The sequence below is a fragment of the Vicugna pacos genome, chromosome 7 (genome assembly GCF_048564905.1).
Source record: "Vicugna pacos chromosome 7, VicPac4, whole genome shotgun sequence".
Taxonomy (NCBI): Eukaryota; Metazoa; Chordata; class Mammalia; order Artiodactyla; family Camelidae; genus Vicugna; species Vicugna pacos.
In genome coordinates this window covers 19,126,586-19,150,841 of record NC_132993.1, presented here as the reverse complement: position 1 = coordinate 19,150,841, position 24,256 = coordinate 19,126,586, and the positions used below count along the sequence as shown (strand labels likewise).

Sequence of the window (24,256 nt, the reverse complement as noted above, 5' to 3'; positions counted from 1 at the left end):
AGGCATCCCCTATATAGTACACTGAAGTCAGAATTCTTGATTCCTTCTACCTCAAAGCTGTTCCAACCCCAAAACTTCCCCTCTCGATAAAAGCATCACTAAATACTCAGTGGTGCAAACACAAAACCCAGGAGTCATTCTCGATTCTTTCCTCTTCTTCCTGCCTTCCATCCCTCACCAGCATGTCTAATTGGCTTTACTTTCAAAATATATCCCAATTCAACCACTTCTCTTCATCTCCTCTGCCAGTGCAAGCCACCATCATTTCTTGCCTGGCTACTATAACCTCCTGTCAAGTCTCCTCACTTCAATTCTTGCCTCTTCCCAACCCATTTTCTGTTCTGCAGAAATAGATCTTTATAAAATGTAAAATGGATCACGCTACTCCTTGGCTTGAATCCCCAGCACAGGTCTCCCCTTCACATTTGTATGTCATGGCTCCTCACCATGACTGTTGGGGCCCTACTTGTTCTGACTCCAGTCTCCCCCTCTATCACTATGTTCCTGTCACATTTTTTATTCTTTAACACACCAACCCTCTTCCTGCCTCAGGCCCATTGCAGTTGGTTATTATCTCTTCCTAGAATGTTCTTTATCCAGCCTTCACATAGCTGGCACTTACTGTACAGGTGTTAGCTCAAATATTATCTTCTTAGAGACACTTCCTTTACCATCCAATCTAAATATTACTCTGGTGGAGTCTCTTCTTAGCACCTAAAATTCACAGACTAAAATTATGTAGTTGACTTATTTATTATACTTATTATATGTTGCCTTGCCAGAATGTAATCTCCATGAAAGCAGGGCCCTTATCTGGCTTGTCTGTTTATCCCTGTCTCCCTAGCATCTAGAACAGGGCCTGGCATATCACAGCCCCTCAATAATTTTTTTTTTTACAGGAAAAGATAGTGAATGGTGACAAACCAAATATAATTAGTTACTCTTTCTGGGAAGTATTTGCTATGAGAAGCATTTTGAAATGTCATCAGAGAGTAAAAGATGATTTCTTTTAGGGGATGACAAGATAACTGGGTTACTAGAGCTGGTGATCCCTGAATAATGATGATACTTTGTGCAGTTCCCTCTGAGGCCATCAGTATGTCCTAATCTTTGAAGTATGGGGGAAAATGAGGAACTAAATGACCGCTGACAGTTTCCAGGTCTTCCCCATGTATGTTACAATAAACTCCATCACCTAAGGCAATGCCCCAAAAGCAGAGAAGGTAAAATTGTATCCTTAGGAGATCTGATCTGCTAGCAGACTCTTGCAGACTGTGAAATTTCTTTAGTCTTCTATTTTATCTTAACATTTACACAAATTTTGGGCTCAGTATCGTATCTATTTGTATTTATGTTAACATGTGAACGCTTTAAATTATTTTCCCATTTGTAAACTCTGTGCTGCAGGAAAGCCATGCTATCCTGCATCTTTACATTTTCCATGGCAATCATACCTCAGGGATACATTTTTGCAGTCTGAGAAGTTCTGGCATTCTTTTCCTTTGCAACTCAAGTATTCTTTAGCACAATTCACTCATCCTTCAATAAACATTTATTGAACATCTACTACATGCTGGGCACTCTAACAGGACTAAGGATACAACTGTGAACAAGACATGTATGACTCCTATCTTCATGGGCTTATAGTTTAGAAAAAGAGAATGAGAAATAAAGAGGAAATTAAAATATATTGGTGATGCTTACTAAGATAAGGAAGAAAACTCAGGATGACAAGGGAAATGTAGAAAATGGCACATAATCCCAAAATAGGTGGTGAGGACTGATTTTCCAGAATGAAATAATCTGAAAAAATAATGAGTAGAAATTAGCCAGGTAAAGAATGGGGGGGATAGTATTCCTGGCTTGGCTTAGACTAAGCCTTGGAGACCAGAGAGAGAGCACAGAATTTATAGGAGCCAATTCAGTGTACTAGTTTAGCGTGGCTGGAATAAAGTGCAAAGGCGAAAGAAGAGAGAGAAGGCTGGAGAGGTAATCGAGGCCAGATATGAAAGGCCTATGCTAAAGACATTCAATGTTACTCAAAGGTTATAGAAAGTCACTGAAAGTCACAGTCATCTTAGGAAGAACTTTTAAAAAAGATGACTTGGAGACCACAACTCTATGTTTAGAAAAGAACAAGGACTCAACATATTTTAGGGTAAAGGGTGTAATTAGCAAATTCAGAGCCCCAAACTAATTGAACTGAGTCATCATTTTAATCTTCTCCCCTTAAAAGTAACTCTTACCTCCAAAGATGACCACTAATCATCTTTGGGACTAAGTAACCTTCTCTAGTCTCTCCCACTGTCTCTGGACTCCCAACTCGAGTCACTGGGATTATAGCATTCCCTCAAGAAACAAATAATTTTCCAACATGCTGCAACACACAAAGCACATGTGATTTTACAGGTTTAAATACTGTGGACTTCCTATTCGGCATTCTTGATCTGATATGCTAGTGGAGGCCACAACTAAGTTTTCCCCTTTGGAAACAGGAAGTCAGGAGAGGATGTGAGGAAGTTTGGGCTGGTTAATGATTATAACAGGAAAAGAATACAATTATAGTACTGTGGTGTTTCCATTCACTTGGTCATTCACTGAGAAACTCTTTGCTTGAGTTTTTCTATCCCTCAAGGGGAGATGAAGATACCGTGCAGGCTTTCAGGGGCAGAACCTCTTAGACAATGAGTAATGTGTACTTTGGTAGTACAGTGGCTAAGCCGAGGAATAAATGCACAACCGTGACCAACAGGTATGTGATGGGAACATTATCTAAAACAGCTAGATGTTTAGAGCAAGTGTTCCTTTTTTGATAAGAAGCTGATATGATGCCTATATGGCATTCAGAGCACATGGGCTGTTACTCCCTCAGTGGTCATTTTCTTCAAACCCTCTGTCTCTCACTCTTTCAGAACTTTTGGGCTAAATATGTCAGTTAAAAGTGGGCAGATTTACCAGTTGGAAAAATGATGACACCCAACTTCTCATCTCCTTAAGGATTTTTCTGGTCTGTGGGAAAATGTCATCACTGAGCAAATCAGTTGAACAAGATGGTATGAGAGGGCTCATAACAGATGCTTACAACGAAGGGCATCACAGACTGAAAACTGAATAGGGTGAGAGGACACACGAGCATTTCCTTTTCTGTCGCCATGTGGCTCTAGAACAAGGGACAAGACATTTAAAACCAGGACAACTCCAGAGGGAAAGGTCATTAGCTAGTCTACTCCAATTCCCTTGAGTGCTGTTTCCTTAAAGAATTTAGAAACTGGAGAGAGCAGTGGTTTCCAAAGTCGCAACGGCGTCCCTTCTCCAAATTCGTCTTCTCATTTTCCCTTCCTGGCCCATAACTACAATTTGTTTCTTTTCATAATATTTTTGGCTTTTCCTTACCTCAGCTTGTAAGAAAAGTTATTTCGGCCACTCCTCTCCACGCGCCCCAGGAGAGCCCCTCAGGTGCTCACACTTCAGCTTGAGTTGCGGCCGGTCAGTCATTCAGGAGAGTTCAGCGTCGAAGACCCCCAAGGGAGAATCGCCGACGCGCACGCGTCTCACCGCTTCAAGCAGAGGTAGCGATGCGAGACGAGGAAAGCGGACGACCCAAGCAGGGCCGCGGGCCCTTTAAGAACAAGCCACGCCCCTTCCCTCCTCCTGGAGCGGCCGGCAGTCGGTGGCGGCCGCTACGGTGCTGACAAGATGGCGGCTGGCGGGGCTGTTGCTGTGGCGCCCGAGTGCCGGCTTCTGCCCTACGCGCTACACAAGTGGAGCTCCTTCTCCTCTACCTACCTTCCCGAGTAAGTGCCGGGCCCTGGGATCGTGCTGCCCTACTCTTCGGTGTATATACGGCTGGGCCAGGGGGGCGGTGGAGGGCAGCCGAGCCGAGAGGCCCAGGCGGGGCCTGGTGAGGGGGACGCGCGGCCTCCGGAGTCTCCTTCCAGCCTCTGAGCGAGTTGCCCGCCCCCGCCTCAGGGAGGGGTTGGGGTCCGGAGACAGAGGTCTGGGGGGAAGGGGCGAGGTGTGTGGCGGGGCCGGGGCACGTAGGACAACCGAGGCCGGGAGATGCTGCGGCCGGGATTTGAAGGTTGAGGAGGGCTTGGGAGCGGGCGGCTCAGGGAGGTGGGGCAGAGGAGCCCGAGCTTTCGGGGTCCGGACGGCAGGCAAACTGGCGAAGCTGTCTAAGGGCGTCTGAGGTGGCTGGAGACGGGGGACGGTTTAGTCGATTGCTGCCGGTACAAAGTGTGAAGCTTAGAAGAAGAGTGACTGTTCCTGGGGGAAGGGGGGCGTTGGACGGGTCATTAAAAGTGATGAGCTCCAGAGGACTGGTGAAAGTCACAGAAGGCTGGAAAGTTGTGGAGTCTGAATCCTTGCAATTAGGGAGACGTTCTAGGATTTACAGGGGGTAATCTTTTTCTGGCTGAAAAAGATAGGGAGTGGGCAGGAGGGACATTACAGAAGAATTCAATTATATCATGGCTCAGAACATGGATTTATGTAGACGCAGACCAGTTTCCCGACCCAGCAACTCCAATATAAACAGAGAAGTCTGACTTGAATCAACTTGACTTGCAACACAGGCTTGGTCCGGATTCCCATTCAGGTGTTAAAAAAGAGTTCCATTTCCTTACTACCATATGTTTTTCTGTGGCAAATTGCTTCTGAAAGGTTGACAGTACTTTAATTTAGTATTTACCTGTCTTTTATCTTATCTTTGAGAGAAGGAGCAGATCGAACCCCAGTGTTACATACAGATAGAGGAAAGGGCTTAGTAAAGTTTTAAGATCTGTGCAGACCCTGAAGAAAAGTTCTAGTTGTCCCCCTGGATCATCATCTTATAAGCCCAGGAATAAATTTATAAACAAAACAAGTTACAAGTAATATATTTTTATGTTACACAACAGATAAAGTGGCTAGATACATGAAGCATACTCAAAAGTTTTCCACCTATGTTTCAGAAATTCTTCACATTTTCTCAAATTTTATTCTCTAGTCAAATCAAATTCTCTAGTCAAATCAGTCAAAAATCTAAATGTGGAGCTGTGACTAGAAGAATCTAATTCTCTTGATTGCCAGCCCATTATCCTATTCTCCAGGTCAAGGGTTGACAGTCAGGCCTTCGGTAGGATCTGGTTCAGTGAGGATGCCAAGTGACCTGTGGTCTGGTCAGGCCAGTGTGGCCCATTGTTGGCTGCTTTGTGGCTGTTTGATGCTGGAATCCTACTTTTAATGTGAGAATGAGCCAGGTAAACATTCTAGCCTTCAGCTGGAGTTGAAATGTGGCCCTAGGTACTTGACTTCTGATTTTCTGATTGTTGAATCTGAAGATAATCAGTGCTTTTCTGTACACAAGTTAGGATCACAGATAGTTGGGAATTGGAATGGCATTGTTTGGTCTAATAACTGTGGAGACATTTTCCAGGCCTTAAGTTAGACTACTTCCAGGATTTCACATCTTAAATTTATATTGTAGGGATAAGACTTGGATCTGAGTTATGATAAAAAGAAAAAAAAAAAGTAAGAAAAGCAGAAAATGACTAGTGGGATGGCAACTTAACTTAGACTTATGTCTCCTGAACCCAGATTTGAAGTGCACTAGTTTTGGAGTTAGAAGGCAGCCATTTGAAACAGAAGAAATCTGTTATTACAATTTTCTCAAATACATTTGTAAACTAGTATTTAATGTGTATGTAACTTTCAGACACTTTCATTAACAGTATATTTAATCAATATGTTAATTTATGCAATAAAGTTTTTATTTTAAAGCACTAAGCTATTATAATAGAAGAGTAATCTGAACTTTTTCTTTTGAAGGAGTATAGCTGAGTGTTACAGAGTTTGAGTCTGAGAGTTTTGTGCCTGCTGGATTGATGTGTGCCATGCCTGAACTTCCTTTAGCAAGTAAGGATGGCACTGAACTTCTGTTAGCAAGTAAAGATGTTATAACTTTGTGTGATAGGAAGTGTAAGGAAGGGAATTGAGTTTCCTTACCTTTGGCCTAAAATCCTAACAGCAGTTGCTGTATCTTTACTGGCAATGACAATCATGTTAAAGTACTTCTTAAGCAGGTCTAATATTAAGTAAAGTCATTTGTTGAAATTGTCTACAGAGTAGCAAGTATTTATTGATTACAAGGTCCCTAGTGCTTTTTCTATCCCTCCCTTTCTTTCCCTTTCCCTAAACTGAGATTAGACACTGGCCTGACTTGGAAACCTTACTGGCCACTGCAAGTTCTGATATTTTCAGTCTGGTAATCTTAGAACTTTAGGAAAATAAAGATAGCCAAGTTAGAGGAAAAGTATCATGAAAGTGGCTGAAGGACTAGAGATTGAATTTGTAGAGCTGCCTTCTAGGATTGGATCTTTGTGACTTTTAGCAAGTATGATTCTTGTCTGAGCATCATCAGTTTCCTTATATGTAGAAATACTTCTTATCTTGATCAAATACTGGAAGGTTTAATATGTTTAAATTTTTCTCCTTTTTTTGCAGATAGAAAAATAACTTATTTGCATTAACTTTTAGGGAATATAGTAGGTTTTTAATAAATGATTTTTGGGGACTGATGCAGGAACTTTTGTGATGTTCTGCTTATAGCTAAGATACATTTCAGCAGTTTGTGGTGATCTGACTTTGCTTTATTTCAGTCATTCAGGAGTCATCTTCGGAAATATGAGAGATTTTTTTAGATTTTAATTTTAGAAATGTAGCTATTAGCACCAAAGAATGTATTTTTTGTGTATTGAAAATGTATATTTTCTTTGTATTTACTCCGGGGTTTCTGGCTTCTCTCATATCTGTAGCATGACTCTTTCATCAGTTCTGAAAAGATTTTGGTATTCTTCAAGTATTGTTTCTACCCTCTTCTTTTTCTAATTCTCTTTCCAACTCCAGTTAAATCCGTATTATGTCTTTTGTCTTATCCCATATGTCCTTTATGCTTTTTTGTGTCTTTTTTAAATAATTTTCTTCTCTCAGTTTCTCTCAATTCTGGATAGGTTTTACTTCCCTGTGTTCCAGTTTATGAATTCTCTATTCAGCTATGTTCAGTCAACTTTTAATCTCATCTATTCTTGATGGCAGCTAATGTATAGTGCTAGGCTTTTCATTTGATTCTCTCTTTTTAAAAATAAATTCTAATTCTCTGGTGAAAAAATCTCCATATTGTTATCTATTTTCTAGAACATATCAATCAAATTGCTTTAAAGTCTGTGTCTGTAAGTTCCAATATCTGGATCATCTGTAGGTCTGTATCATACATTTTATCTTGGTGTGTCTGGTAATTATTATTATTATTATCATTATTTGGAGGAGTAACTTTTGATTAAACACCATACATTATAATCAGAATTTAAGTACAATTACAAATTACAGTTAGTTGCCTAATGATATATAGCATTTCTTTAGAGAGGATTCACCCATCTTCTGGCAGGTAGATAAAATAGAGGCAGATCACCTGAGTAGTCAAGAACTGAACTGACTTGATGCTGGGTTTTAGGCTTTGTAAACCTCTAGTTTTCATAACTTTGGTAGCCTGCCAGGGAACCCACATGAGATACTGGATATTTCTAGGGCCTCTTCTGCTTTGTCTTTCTAGCAGCATGAGGATCCTAAAAGCTCCTCCTTGCTTTCTGCTGTCTTTTTAGCCTCCTGCTCTGTGCAGTTTAAGAATCTTCTAGAGGAAAATCAGTACACAGTGTCAGGTTTGTTCTTCTGTATCTTTTTCTATAGGATCTTGACCCCTCAGGTCCTGAGTGTCATGGCAAGACCTGGCTACCAAGTTTTGCCCCTCTACCCCTTGAAATTGCCAAAAGCTCTGCTGCCTTTTCTGCTTAACTGTCCTTTCCTAGCTTCTCAGTTACTTTTCCTGTTATTTCCCATTAAAGAAATAGGCGAAATGTCCTGAGAGGGAAAGCTGCACAGAATGTGGGCTCTCTTTAACAAGTTCTTCAGCATCTCAAGTCCTAGCTGCGTCAAAAAGTCTCTGATACCTTAAGAACATTTGCTTGTATTTTATACAGCTTTTCTAGTTGTAGGAGGTTATATTGGTCTGTTATAGGCTATTCTGTCATATCCAGAAGCAGAAATCTGTGTTTAGTTCTTATGGAATGGACTGTTATATTTTGTAGGCTTATGAATTCCTCAAGGTTATATTAGTGTCATGATCTAACACTTGAGCCCCAGATTATTTTGCTCAGTGTTTTCTTGTCTCTTTTGAGGCTTACTTGTTTATGAGGTCCAGAAATTGAAAGTTTAATCTTTACCATAAGTATATACTTATTTTCCCTTCTTATAATGTGATTTTTATATTATTTACCTTTTTAAAAAACTTTCATGGGAATATTTACGTGAAGACACTTTTTAGAAGGTAGATACTTGGGGCTAATGTAAATTTTTTGGTTTGTAAATATTATTAGTATTTCATACTTTAGAAATATCCTTATATTACTTTAATGTGACCAATATTTATTATAGTTGTTGAGGCATGTTGTTTTATATAAATAGAAATGCTAAATTATTTTAAATATCCTTGAGTATGTCCCCTCTCCCCTTCCTCACATTGTTCCCTTTTTTCCCTTTTGATTTAAGTAGTTTGATCAGAAGAGCAATAAAACCTAACTCCTACTTATTCTTCAGCTGTCAACTAGAATGTCACTTTCATAGGAAAGTCTGACTTACCCTGCCCTCCCAATGAGTCTGGCACCACTTCCCCTGCCCTTACAGTTAAATGCTTTCATGCAAATGTATACCCTTCTCACATAACACTTTATACAGTTTATAATTATGCATTTATTTGTATTATTATTTGATTAATACCTATCCCTGCAACTAGACCAACTAGCTCCATAAAGACTGTGAAATTTCCCCCATCATTGTAGTCCAGCATAATGTTTATTAAATGCATAGATGAGTTAATCAACTAAGCGTTTTGACAATTTTTTTCTTTTTAATGCAGTTTTGTTCTGGGGCTACAGGGACTCATACACTGGCCATGTTCAAAATATTAAATAATCAGTAAATTTTAAATCCATGCTGTAAGTTTTCATGGTTTTCATAGTTTTTAGCGATTTTAGAGAATATTTTAAGTGAAATTAGTTATCTTGCTATGTGGATGTTGCATCTGGAAGAACTTGGAAGAAGAAAAAACTTACTACCTATCTTGGTATTTTAAGAGGTGTTTATTATTAAGGTTATTTAAAATTATTATAGGCAGTTTTGATGAGACCTTGAGAACTTTAAAGGTTAGTTTATTACAGTATCTGATTTGGCTAATAGTTCTAGAGTATATCAGTACTTTGATTAATTTTAGGATAAGGGTCATTTCCTCCAATTACTTGAATATAAGTATTTGTTAGTTGACTTTTTAACAAAATTTTTTTGGTTTGGTAATTCTCATTCCACGCATTCAACCACTTAAAATGTACAATTTAGTAGCTTTTAACATGTTCACAGATGTGTGCAACCATCACTGGAGTCAATTTCAGAACATTTTCGTAATTTCAACAACTGTACCCTTTGTTATTACCTACTTACTTTCCTATCTCTGAGCAACCATGAATTTACTTTCTATCTCTATAGATCTACCTATTCCAGGCATTTCATATAAATGAAATCATATAATATGTAGTTTTTGTGATTGGCTTCTTTCATTTAGCATACTGTTTTCAAGGTTCATTTATGTTGTAGCATGTATCAGCACTACATCCTTTTTACGGCAGATAGTCTTCTATTGTATAGCTGTACCACATTTTGTTTATCCATCATTAGAAAATGGACATTTAGATTGTACCTATGTTTTTGTCTGTTATGAATAATGCTGCTATAAACATTTGTGTACAAGTTTTTGTTTAGTTATATATTTTCATTTCTCTTGGGTAAATGCATAGGAGTAGAATTTGTAGGTCATGTATGATAACTGTGTAACTGTTTAAGGAACTGCCAGGCTATTGTTGGTTGATTTCCCCCCACCCCCTCTGTTATTGAAGTAGTGTCAAACTGATTAGTGCATATGAATTGAAGCCCTTTAAGGAGACTGACCATCTGGAATTAGGTAGCAGATAGCTTGACTTCAAGTCTGTTACTCTGAGAACTTTCTATGACAGTTGTGCTAGTCCTTTATCTCCTTTTAGTTTTGTTCAGAATGTATGTATATGGATTGGCTCCATGTCTTCATCTTTTACCATCATCCTACCTTCCAGTGTACGTACTTACATGGAGACATACTTACGTTCACACATACTTCGCTAGATAGTTTGTGGTGGAGATGTTGGTTGAAAGTTGGTATTTTTTCCCTGAAGTTTATATAGTTTGTTTGCATATAAAATATTGACTAGGAGATATTTATGAAACTCATGTTGTTTATGAAGTCTTTCATTAAACTGAGGCATAGATTTTAAAAGAACTGAAAATAACTTCAAGTTTGACAGAATAGTTTATTCTAGACCTTAGAATTTCAGATCATTGGAAAATTCAAATATCTCAGTCTGAAAGTTTGTCTCTGACATCTATCACATCTCCATTTTCTACAACCAAAAATGCTATCAGTGGCAGGTTAAAGAAACCTTTGCTTTTTATTTATATTTTTATTATACATTGTAGCATTTAAGTCATAATTACGGCTTTTCACATTTTTGGCTATGTGTGCCATAAACAAATTTTCGGCTGCCTCTAATTCCTGAATAATAACCAGGCCTATTTGAAGTTATGAAAGAGAATTTTCTGGTGATGAACTATTTATACATATATCATTACAGTGGAGGGTAGTAAAAGCTAAGCTCAGATGAATGATAAAAGCAGTAAATGCAACAGAAATTAGAAGTGAGGTTTGGAGGACAGAGCTTTTACTGTTGGCTTGGGCTTCAGGAGAGCCTTCCTGAGGAGGTAGATGAGCTATGACTTCCTCTGTGTAAGATCTAATTTACTTTACCATTCTTCAAGTTTCTTGAATTCAGGAATTTATCCTTACCTTTGTACATATTCAGCAACTCCTATTTGGGAAATTAGGTTAACACATGGAACTTGTTGAATTAGTGTAGCGTATTAGAACCAGGAAGATGCCTGGAGGTAGACTTTTCCCAGATAGTTATACAAGGCACTTGATACTGGGGTCATTTTACTTCTTCCTTAGATATTACATATGTGGACTCATATCCTTGTGCATATTTCTCTCCAGATTTACCACTTTTTAATGCTTTAAGTAAATCTTTCAGTTTTCAGATTTATTTCATATTTACAGTCACAAAAGATACTGTTTATTAAAGGCAGTTCAGCTGATAGTGTTCCAGAGTCACTTGCCATATTCCTCTCTGCACAATTAACATTTATTCTACCCATTATATGTCAGTGAACTCCTCTCCTCTATTTACTTATACTTCTTTTATCATTCTGCATATTAGGAAAAATAAGTATTTACTTGAACACAGGTGCATTTAGGAAACTTGCCACTCTGCAAAAATTTCAAGTATAATGAAAACAAAACTCTTTAAATTTTATTTCATTCTTTTAAAAAAATAACGTAAGGTAATTTTGAAATTTTTATGATATTACCTGCTTTTCCAGGGCATATAGGGCAGTGATTATTTTGATATTTGATAAGCATCAATTGCAAATTAATCTTCTAGCATGTATCTAATATTATTGATAGAGATGTGTTGCCCTGAGGTTTACTGGATTTAATATACAAGTTTTTTTTTTTTTTGAGCTATCCTTAAATTATGATGGCTGTTAGGCTGCCATGAAAACGTTTTAAAATATTTTTTAATGCTGCAGAGAAAATGCTTCAGATACAGTGGCCTATTAAAAAAAACCCCAGGTCAAAAAAAAAGAATGCCTTATTGAATGATTTGCTCCAATTTATCTTTAAACACATAAACAGACACATCCATTTGTATGCTTATGCATATGGAAAACTGCAAAGAAATTTACTAAAGTCTTAACAATGATTATTTCTGTAATGTGGTGATTGTGTTGGTTTTTATTTCTTAAATGCCTTTTCTTTGAACATTGCCCAAAGTTTTAAATTTTATTTTATTTTAACAATTTTACATTTTACATTTAAACAAACAAACAAAAAAGTAGAGGTTGTATGTGAGTGTATATGATTTTCTTGTTCAATTATAAACACAAAGAATCTTAGTCCTGCATCAGTGAGTTTGAATTTTATTTTTTGGAAAGTGAGGAGCCATCAAAAAATTTTAAGTAGAAAAGTGATGTGACTAAAGTCAATGGTTTAAAATTTAAAAATTTAAACACTCTTAAAAGCCAGTAATTTCAATTTTTAGTGTCTAATTTGAGCAGCAGTCTTCAGATAGGAGCATGCTTATCTCCGTGAGTACACGTAGCCTCTTCAAGGGCTACATAGGCCAAAATAGTTTCAAGGTATTCAGTTTCCTGAGTCTTATTATTACTGTGTATTCTCTCTTAAAAATTGATCAGCCTGAGAATTTGCCTGTGGTTTATACCCTTGCTACTCAAAAAGTGTGGCCTACTCACCAGCAGCATTGCCATTACTAGGTGCTTGTTAGAAATACAGAATCCCAGACCGATCTCAGGCCTACTGAGTATAATCTGCATTTTTAACAAGAACCCCAGGTGATTTGCCTGCACTTTGAAGGCTTCTAGCCCTCCAACATCCTGTTTCATGATTGCAAAAGAGGCATGCTTCTCATCTATTCCGTGGAGTGTAAAAACCTCCAGAGTGCCAAACAAAAGGACAGTTTTAAAAGTTCATAATGAAGTTAAGAAAGCAAATGACTTAGAAAAATCCTCTTGTAAAATGGGTGGCTCTCAATTCTTTTTTTTTTTAAACAAAATAAAAGGAGGACCTAATCAACTTGTCTGTTGGTAGATCATAAAAAATAATTTTTAATAATCACTCATTATGTGATTTTTGGCATATAATTTGGAAGGTAGTTAAAAAATTAACAGTACTAACAGAAATTCCTTCTCTTCCCATGAATTTATATAAGTAAGATGTTCAGTGCATACATCTATAAAAGTAAAACTAGGTATAAACTTGATACTAAATCCCATTTTATTCTAGCAGTGATATTCATACATATATGCATGAAATAACCATAAAAAACAGAGAATCATTTTTAACACCATTTTACTCTGTATTTAACATATTGATCGTCATGTCACCCAAATCTCAGTGACAGTTGTGTTTCCTCAGGGGCACCCGTTCCAGAGTGGGCAAATGTGTTAATTATTATCTGTCAAAGTTTGTAATATATTTGTATTGTTTGGTCAGTAGTGTACTTATAATATTGATAATAGTATCCAGAAGAAAGTTTTAAAATTAGAGTCTCATAATCAAAACCAAAAAGGTTAAGTTTAATTTATACTCTTTTTTTCCAGAGCAGTCATATAGGATAAAATATAAAAACCCCTGTAGCATAAAGGAATATTACATTAATTAAAATTCTCTGGGGGAAATTTAAGGAAAAGCAAGAATAATATAAATTTTTGAGCCTATACCTTTTTAAAAATAGATGTGATATAAAGAATAAATATATAACAGCCTTATTTAAATTGACAATATTTAAAGTACACTGGAAATTACAACTTTTGCAATCATTATAAGCTATGAAGAATTTTGCTTGCCAATTTTAAATGGTGAGAATATGCATAGATTTTCAAAGTTATTTTAGGGAGTGTTTGAGCAAAAAAGCTTGAGTACCATTAACTGACAGCAGGAGATCCCAATCTTGTTTGAACATTCAGATTACTTGGGGAGCTTTTAAAAATCCTGATGCCCTCAGGGCATAGAATAATCTCTTCTTTTGGATCTAGATCCAAAATACTAGACTTATCATGGAGCTCCCACAAAAATGATGATTTTTCCATAGTTATGTACATACACATCTGTTTGTTTTACAGCTATATATATACACATAGCAAATGATCTGAAATCTAGAACAAAAAGAAAAATATAAAGAAAATAGTGAAAATTTGAGATATGAAGACTGCCTTGATCCAGAAAGTCCACTTTCTCATTTTCATAATACATAGTTTGATGAGAAAGTGATGCTTTTTGAACAGGATGCAGGACTTGGTAAGTGGGACTCAGGCTGGGTTTCACTTTTTACTCCTCAGTGGGCTCTTTTTGTGCAAAGTACAATTTGATGTGGTGGCTCAGTGCCTTCTACCTAATAGGTCTAGAGAGATACCAGAGAAAAGAAGAAAAATTTTCTGAGCTGAAGAAAGATTCAAGTCATTAGTTTGAAAAGGCCTGCTAAATGTGAAAAGACTAAAAAATGTACCCACAAGTAAAATACATTCTGATATCAGAGTTTGGTCCTGGAGCAGCTACTTGCATGCAGGCATGAGCTGGGCTTTGGGAGAGCCGCATATGCTCTAGAAGCAGGATACAGGAGAAGCATCTGCACTGTGGGAGCTAAAGAGCTGAAGAAGCTACATGTACTGTGGGAGCCTTTTGGGCAAGCATACTTGAACTAGGAGGCAAAAACACCGCTCAGTTGACTAGGGAGGTAGCAAAGATACCCACTACGTCCTGTGATGACTCTCCTGCCCTTCTCTGCTGACAAAGCTTAACATTGTGCCAGCTGGCCAAGGAAAATTAAAGGGCCCAAATTCATTTTCAAAGAGTAGGCAAAAAGAGTGAATTTGGAGGTGAGAGTGAATAAATCCATAATTGGCACACCTGTACTTGAGCTGTTGATGTTACCTTTTAACTATTTTTCTCACCATTTCATTTACGTTTAAGCTAGTTAAGTCTACTTAGTGTCTGAAATGTTCTTTTGGATCACCTGATGATGCCCATTATTGTTTCAGTTAAATTAATGTTACTAGTAGGCTTTTGTATTTTAATTTTCTATTCTTATAATGATAGAAATGCAATAAAATATTTTAACGATTATAAAAATGGACACTGAACTGTAATGATGACAGTGCTTTGGTAACATGTTGGCTGGCATGTGGGGCATGTCGGCATGTGGCATATTGGTTGGCACAATAGCTTGAACTATTGGTTGGATCAACTATTCTCAATGAACATTCTGAATTTGATAAAGAGTGAGAGTTTTAGGTGTATAAGATACAAAATGCAGGTGGTCTAAATGTTGAATGAGGAAAGTTTATTATCTCCTGTAATGAACTTGTTTTCAGAGTTAGTATCATTAAGCTGCTCATATTCCATGTAATAATTTAAAAAGTCAGAAAAGCACTTCAAATTTAAATTCTGTGCTACAGTGATTCAAAATGTGACTTACCATATGATGTATTATTAATGTTTGAGTAGAACATTAAAACCAAACAGTTCAGAGCCATGTCCAATTATTAATTATGTTATAGCTGTGAATCTATTTGTGAATTTTACATGAACAGGCATATGCAGAACTGAACTTTTAAAAAAACTGTCTTGTAATTATAGTATATTAATCAGTGACAAACTTTGAAAAGTTCATATAAACGTCAGGAGAAATTTTACTCCAAAGCTAGCATAAAAACAAGGTAAATAAGTTTTTTTGGAGGGTGGTATCTGTTGTAGTAATATTTGGTCCATAATATTTTTTAATTTTTAAAATAATTTTAAGATAAATGTAAAATATTAAAAAAATTTTTTTTTTATGCTCAGATCTTCTGGAGTCTCTGTGAGAAACAGAGTTTGAAAAATACTGTGCCATAGAACTTAGGCCTTGGTCAAAGATACCTGTTAGGAGGATAAAAGGAGAATTCTCACAAAATGGACAGATTTGGATTAGTTAATATTGGTTTGATCTCTCACATTTGGTACAGTTTAAATTGCTACATTAAGCTGGTGTGGAGGGGTGGGGAGTTAGGTCTGGTACAAAGGAAAACATGAAAAAAACTGAAATACTGTAGTATAAAGAGAACGCTGAACAAGTGTTGGCAGAGAATATAGGTTCTTGCCTTGTGCGGAAAAGAATGTAAAGTGAAAGTGGATTTATTCAGGGAGATACACGCTCCATAGACAGTGCAAGCAGTCTCAGAAGGTAAGTGTGGCCACAAGGTGTGGGGGTGGTTGGTTTTTATGGGTATGAATGAATGGGAGGATTATTCTAGCTGTTTTGTGGAAGGGGTGGGGATTTCTAGGAATTTGGCCTTTGCCCACTTTTTGGCCTTTTATAGTCGTCTGGAAACTGTCATGGCACCTGTGGGTGTGTCATTTAGCATGCTAATGTATTACAGAGAGCCTTTAATGAGGCTTCAGGTCTACTGGAAGTCTAATCTTCTGCCATCTTGGTCTAACTTGGTTCTAACCAGTTTATGTCCTATCCTCAGTTGCTGTGTCATTCTTTTAATGATTGTGCCCTGCCCCCTTCCCTCATGTCTCATAAGGAAGGAGATTTGGGCTATAGTCCCAGTTCTGTCATCAGTTAATTGGTAATTTTGGATCAGTCATTTAGTTTCTCTAGACTTTTATTTATTTTCATGCAAACAAGGGGATTGTATGCTTAAGGTCTTTTTTGTGCAGGATAGCATAGAGTTATTACAGAGCAGGTTTTTAAAATAAACATACCCCCTCACCCCCCTCATCACGCATACAGTAACTTGAATTAAGCTAAATTATTGCCCAGCAAAGAATTTTTTTGATAACTTGATTTAATCAGGAGATAGTAGTAATTATTTCTGTAAAATTATTTACTATAAATGAAGCCTTTGAGGGTGCTTGGAAACAGTTTGATATCTTAAATCTTTCTCATTCCTTTGTGGATATATTGTAATTTTGTATGAGGTTTGAAGAATGTGCATGTTAAGCAGCAGTAAACCTTTCCCTAATTGTGTCCAACTTTATAGTCTTTGCTTTAGGGGCAATTCTTAGTTTTGAAATATGTTCTGAATGGGCTAATTGTCTAATTCCAGAAAAGATTCAGACCTTCTGAGATATTCAGCAAGTGAGAATTATGTTTATATGAATGTCTTAGCAGATTTTTTTTTGTTTTGGGGGGACACCAGACCACGTTAGCTAGCTTTTTCCAAGTTGGTTTTTGGCTAGTGAGAGTTTTCTCTCTTACCATTCTTCTCTATAGGAATGTTAGTTTATTTTCTTGCTGTTCTCTTTTTTCCCTCATTGCTGCCTTTTGTTTGTATGGAGTGTATATGTAGATATATGTTCCCAGTGTGCTTTGAGTCCTTAGAGATAATTACTACAGTCTTAAACATTTTCAAGTGCTTGGTAATATAAGCTGTATTGAGTTTTGCTCTGGGTGATGGTAAGTAGATGGCCTATTATTTGCTAGGCCATTGACATCCCATAATTCTCAACAACAACTCTTCAAAGTGTAGTGTAAGTATTAACTTACAAAAGCAGACCGAGACCAGTAAGAGTATAATAGCTTAATCAAGGTCATTTATGAAGTAAGCATTAGAACTGAGTTTAGAATCCACATCTTTATAAATCCAGTCATATTCTGTACAGGACTACAGCACATTAACAGTGTGAGACAACTTTAGAGTTCATTTAGACTTAATATAAACATTTTGTCAATGAAAGTAAAATTGTTATATATCCAGGTTACACTTAAGTGCTGTAAAATTGATGTTTCATTTCCTCTATCTTTTTTTCTGTTAAAATAGAAGAGATCGTTTTAGATTAGTTATACTCTTATACTTTAGATCCTATGTGGATCTGGTTCATTCTGTTAACTCTTCTTTCCTGTATTATCAACCACTTGTTTCCTACCCTTGACCCCCCCCCCCAATTCAGGGCCCATCAGACCAACTTTTATTAATCTTTAAAAATCTTTGCCTTAACCACACATCTCCCATTTATCTGCTGCTCTACACAGCTAAACTCCTAAGAGTTGAGTATATATGCTGTCACTGCTGTTTCACTCATTCATTCTTTCAGAAACTTTTTAATAAACATTTTCTCATTGTATCCAGTAGTAAAGAAAAATGAATACTATTGTTCCAACTTTTAACAACTATCAACATTTTGCCTGCCTTTTTTTTTCCCCCTTCAATCTGTTTCCACCACCTCTTTTTCTTTCTTCTGGTGTATTTTTCAATAAATGTAAGTTGTTTTATACTCTAATATTTCAGTATGCATCTGGATGAGGGCATTGTGTTTGTTATTGGTTGCTCCCTAACCAATCACCACAAACTTAGCAGCTTCAGGCAATATATTTATTATTTCATAGTTTATAAGGTCAGGATTTCAGGAATAGCTTAGGTGGACCTCTACTTTAGATTTCTTTTAAGGCAGCTAAGTCAAAGTGTTGACTAGGACTGGGATTACATCTGTTGTCTTGAGTGGGGGAGAATCTGCTTTTAAGCTCATGTGAGTATTGGCAGAACTCCTTCTTTTAAAAATTGTTGGCCAGAGGCTGCCCTCTTTTTGTTGCCATGTGGGCCTCCACAACATGGTGTTTTGCTTCATCCAAGCCAGCAATGGATAAAGCAGGAAGAGTATGCTAGCAGATTGAAGTCACAGTTTTCTGTGGCCTAGTCCCAGAAATGACATCCCATTACTTTCTCTATATATTCTGTTTGTTAGAAGCAAGTTACAAGGGCATTAATACCAGAAGGGTAGGGGCCATTTGGGGCCATCTTTGAATTTCCCTGCTAGAGACAATTTCTCTTATAACCACAATGCCATTGGTTTACCTAACAGATTTAGCATAGTTCTTTAGTAATACTCAGCTCATATTCAGTTTTCTCTGTTTGTTAAAAAATTGCCTTCTTATAGTTTGTCTGAATCAAGATCCAAGCATTCATTGTATTTGTTGTTACAGCCCTTAAAATTATTTTCATCAAAAACAGTCTTACTGTTCTGCTGTTTTTCTTTCATCCATTGATTTGTTGAAGAAATCACGTTATTTATCCTGAAGAGGCTCCCGCATTCTGAATATGTCTAGTTACTTCTTTGTGATAGCATTTGACTAATTCTTCTGTCATATTTTGTATGGATTGGGCGTTATGTGGAAAGATTTGGGTTAAATTTTTGTTGTTGTTGTTGTTGTTGTTGTTGTTTTTAAGACTCCTCCGTAGGTGGTGCCGTGTACTTTGTATCGTATCACTTCAGGAGGCACAAAGTCTGGGAGTGACAACCTGATACCTTTATTGTAAAGTTTCTCAACCACCTTTCATGAGTGATTTTAATCTCCAAAGATAACTGCAAAATAAGCTAGTTTGTTAAAGGTATCAATATTGGATTTTTCTAATTCTGTCCTTCCTTTCACATTTGTTAGCTGGATTTTTTTTGTGTGTAGAATTCTTCCTCATATATTAGAGCTTTTTAGTTGCTCTGAAATAAAGTTTTGTTAGAAAAACATGATAAATGCTTAATTTCTTTTAATGACCAAGTTTCAGAGTAATGGGTTGATATTAGACACCTCGAGGTGTCTAATTTTTTTCTTTTTTAAAAAGAAAATCATTTTTGAACCTTAGACTTTTCATGTATTCATTCTGTTTTTTTTTAAGTTTCAGTAGTCATTCTTTTTGATGGCAGATTGTTCCATCTTTGGCAAATAGAAGCCTCTGTAGGGGCTTTCCCATCCTGTGTTCCTTTCACATGACCTCATTTATCTTTATTTATTTTTATGCTTTTTGACTTGGCGAAGTGTCCTCTGTCTGTCATGCCCCAATGAGGGATGATGTTTAGAGTTCACAATTGGGAACTAGGAATGCGTATTACTACTGCATTGTCATTTCTTTTAGACCCTTTTTGGTGACTAACTAGGAAATATTTTTTAAGAGAAAAAATATCTTGAGCTTATACCACTATTTCCAGTTCAAATTTGATTTATGAGATTGTAGCTTCAGTACTTTTACAATTCTATTATTTTTTCCTGTGTCATCTTTACTACGTTGAGTCTTTCAGTTCATGAACATAATATGGCTTTCCATTGATTTAGGTTGTCTTTGATTTCTTTTATCAGCTTTTTGTAATTTTTAGGACAGAAAGCCTCTTGTACATGTTTTGTTATATTTATTTTATTTCCTTTGAAGCCACTGTAAATGGTTTTGTGGTTTTAATTTTCAGTTCCACTTGTCCATTGTTAGTATGTATATAAGATACTTTTTTAAAAATTTCTAATAAAATTTTTAAAAATTGCTTTCCACTTATAGTTACTACCAAATATTGGCTCTATTCCCTATGTTGTACAGTACACACTTGAGCCTATCTTACGCCCAAAAGTTTGTACCCCCGTACCACCCCCTAACCCCCAACCACAAGTTTGTTCTCTAAATCTGTGTTTCTGCTTCTGCAATTGTCTGTTGTGTGTTATCTTGTATCCTGTGACATTGCTGAACTAACGTAAGTTCTGGGAAGTTTTTATTTGTTGTTTGTGGTAAATTCCTTTGGATTTTCCATGTAGGCGAATCATGCCATCTGCAAATAGGGGCAGTTTCATTTTTTTCTTTCTGAAAGTTTTATTTCTATTTAGTTGAATGTGTCGAGTTTTACTTTTTTTTTTTCCCCTGGATTTTGAGTTGTATATAAGCAGTGTGTTCTCAGTGTCAAGCTGTAAAGGATTTACATGTGTTTTCTTCTAGTGTTTATGTGTTTTTGTATTTAATTTAGTATTCTAATCCAGTTTTCTAATCCATTTGGAATTTAACCTGGTGTCCTGAATGAGGTATAAATCTAATCATGTTGTTTCTAAATGGCTATTTGGTTATTTCAACATTACTTAGTATAAATATCATATTTTTCCTGCTGATTTGTGATGCTATCTTGATCATTTACTAAGTTCTATGAATTTTTATTTTTTGTTTTGTTCCTAAATGTCTATTTATTTATAGAATCCTCCAATGTTTTAATCATATAGACTTCCTAATTTGCTGTAACATCTGGTCGGGTTTAGTCCTTCCTTGTTGCTCTTTTGTTCTTTCTCAGGGTTTTGGAGGTGGTTTAATTTTTTATATAAACTTCAGTATCTATGTGAATTCTATCCCCTTTATTGTCTAGTTTCAGGAAAAACATTGTTCATATTTTTGGATGTAATTAAATTTGTAAATTAATGTGGAGAGAATTGACGTCTTTATAATGATGAGTCTTTCTATGTAGGGACATGGTAATGCCTTTGCATTTATTTCAGGCTTACTTATGTGCCTTTTAGGATTGTCTAAAATTTTTATTCATAGGTTTTACACATTTCTTTTTTAAGTATATGCCTAATATTTTATTTTGTTGCTGTAGTAAGTGGGGTCCTTTCTTCCATTATATCATCTGACTGCTTTGTGCTTTTAAGTTTGAAGGCTCTGATTTCTGTGCTTTAAGTTGATATACTTTTTTCAGTTAAATTCTCCTCTTTGTAGTATTTTTTTCCATTGATTATTTGGCATTTTATGGATATGTAATCTTATCATCTTCAGAGTTTTTAATTTTCCTTTCTAATATGTATGCTGTAGTTGCTTTCTTTTTTCCCTAAATCATAGTCTTAATTTTTTTAGAGCAATTTTAGATTTACAGAAATACTGAGCAGATAGTACTGAGAGTTCTCATATACTCCCCAGCATCTTTTCCTATTATTATTTAGCTAATATAATTACATATTACATTAGTATGATATATTTGTTGCAGTTAATGAACCAACGCTGATACATTATTGTTACTCTCGTTCATAGTTTATTCAGATCTTCTTAGTTTTTATCTAATGTGGTTTTTCTATTCTAGGGTCTTATCATACTTACATTTAATGTCGTGTCTTCTAGGCTTCTCTTGGCTGTGACATTTTCTGCCTTTCTTTGTTTGATGACTTTGACAGTTTGGGGAGTACTCGTCGGGTATATTGCAGGGTGGAATATGTGTGTATTTTTGGAATTTGTGTGTGGTTTTTCTTTTTTATTTTAAACACATGATTAAGCAGAGACTATGGTGTTTGGGGGAAAGATCGAAGAGATAAAGTGCCATTTTCATCACATTACATACATACTATTAAGCATGATGTTTTAGTGTTGATTTTGACCTTGATTACCTGGTTGAGGTCAGTGTTTGTCAGGTTTCTCTACTATAAAGTTACTTCTTTTTCTTCTTTTCATACTGTACTTTTTGGAAGGAAGTTTCTATGTGCAGCCCACCATAGAGCCCACACATAGATTGAGGAATTATGCTCTCATCCTTTAGAGTAGAATATCTACATAACTTATTCAGAATTCTTCTGCCCATTTATTAATTTATTCAATAATTTATATCAATTTGGGTTTAACATATACTTAGTTTATTCTCTGGGTTATAGTCTAATACTAGTTTATTTTGTTGCTCAAATTATTCCAGCTTTGGTTTTTAAAAGTTCTTCCTTGGCTTATGTGCCTCTTTGACATAACTCCCATCAACTGACTTTTTTTTAAAGCACTTCTTTACTTTCTGGTACTACAAGCTGCTCCAGACTCATCTTGTATATTTTCCGCCCCATTTCTTTATGGAACCCTGGTTCCTTTTATTGGAAAATGGTATTAGAAACTAAGAAACTAAGATCTGGTTATTAGGTATACTCCTTGCTTCTTTTAATACCTCTCAGCTGACAAAGCAAAGAAACATTTGTGTATAGTTACCTGTATATATGCATATCTATAAATATCTATAAACATTTCTATTTGTAACCATTAGTGTCTATATTAAATTAAACATAAATTTCTACTGATGTCTCTTAATCTAATCCATTGCCACATGGATAATTCTAGACCCCTCCCCTCAGTGATCTGTAAATTTCCACTCCAATAGTTAGAAGCCTGGGTGTAACTATTTGCCAAACATTTTAATTGTTACAGGGTACATGTATACTGGTATCAGAATTGTTTATCTGTACCTTGTAGGACTCAACTTGGTTAACTAGAGTACAGTACTCATGTACAGTTCCTTTTGCTTTTAGTCTTATATACTCCCATCTATTTACAAAGGTCAAACCCCCCATTACTTTCAGTGGAGTTGTTTGAAAATTTGTAATAGTTACATTCTTTTGTCACAGTTTGCATTCTTTCTTGGGAGCCTTTAACTTCCTAAGAAAAAATTTTTAACTTGCATGCCTTAAGGTTTACTGTTAGTGTTGTAGAGTTTCATAGGTTTTGACAAATGCATAATATTATGTATCCACCGTTATAGAACTATGCAGAATAGTTTCACTACCCTAAAAATCCTGTGTTTCACCTGTTCTTCCTTTTCCTTCTGTTGAACCCTTGGCAAATCCTGATCTTTTTATTGTCTATAGTTTTGTCTTTTCCAGATGTTCATATACTTTTTTTCTCATTTAACAACTTTCATGTAAGATTCCTCCATGTCATTCCATTACTTGATGGCTTACTTCTTTTTATTTCTGAATAATATTCCATTATATGAATATATCACTCTTTATCCATTCACCTGTTGAAGGACATATTGATTGCTTTCAGTTTTTGGCACTTATGAATAAAAGCTGCTATAAACATTCATGTGAAAGTTTTGGTTTGGACATAAATTTTCAGTTCATTTGGGTAAATACCTATGAGTGTGCTTGCTGGATCATACAGTGAAATATGATCACTATACCTTTTGGCATTCCTGCCAGCAATGGGAATTGAATCCTCAATTCTATTTGGTACTGTCAGTTTTTTGGATTTTAGCCATTCTAATGAGTGTGTAGTGATATCTCATTGCTGTTTTAATTTGCAATTCTCTAATGATATGTGATGTTGAGCATCTTTTCATATGTTTATTTTCCATCAGTATACTTCTTAGTTGGGGTGTCTGCTCACATTTTTGTCTGTTTTTGAATTGGATTGTTTGTTTTCTTATTGTTGACTTTTAAGAGTTCTTTGTAGATTTTGGATACAGACTTCTGTGTTTTGCAAATATTTTCTCCTCATCTGTGGCTTATTGTTTGTTTCTCTTAACAATGTCTTGCCCAGTAGAAGTTTTTAATTTTAATTAAGTCCAGCTTATCAATTTTTTTCTTTCATGGATTGTGCTTTTGGTGCTTAAAATCATCATCAAACCCAAGTAACCTAATTTTCTCCCATATTATCTTCTAGGAGTTTTATAGTTCTGTGTTTCACATTTAGATTTAAGATTCGTTTTGAATTAGGTTTTGTGAAAGGTGTATGGCCTTTATTTATTTATTTATTTATTTTTTGCCATGTGGATGCCCAGTTGTTACAGCACCTTTTGTTAAAAGGATTGTCTTTTCTCCATTGAATTCCCTGTGCTCTTTTGTCAAAGATACTTGACTGTTTTTCTGAACTCTATATTATTTTCCATTGATCTATGTCTGTTCTTTCATCATTACCACACTGTCTTGAGCAGTATAACTCTAAATAAGTCTTGAAGGTAGGTAATGTCAGTCCTCAAACTTTGTGC

At 35.9% G+C, this 24,256-nt stretch overlaps 1 protein-coding gene and 1 long non-coding RNA gene across 11 annotated transcripts in view; one reads left to right on the top strand and one right to left on the bottom strand.

Moving 5' to 3' along the window:
- LOC116278941 (uncharacterized) overlaps positions 1–3,700 on the bottom strand; it is a 125,883-nt gene extending 122,183 nt beyond the window's left edge. The window contains exon 1 of the long non-coding RNA XR_012074277.1: positions 3,394–3,700. This is a non-coding gene — a long non-coding RNA (uncharacterized lncRNA). The remainder of the gene's footprint in view (positions 1–3,393) is intronic.
- MKLN1 (muskelin 1) overlaps positions 3,641–24,256 on the top strand; it is a 169,654-nt gene continuing 149,038 nt past the window's right edge. For all 10 annotated transcript variants that reach the window (XR_012074266.1, XR_012074267.1, XR_012074264.1 and 7 more), the window contains exon 1: positions 3,641–3,794. Coding sequence is in view for 6 of the 10 variants with exons in the window: in XM_072964451.1 (XP_072820552.1) it covers positions 3,697–3,794 (98 nt within the window). In the remaining 4 variants the exon portion in view is untranslated. The remainder of the gene's footprint in view (positions 3,795–24,256) is intronic.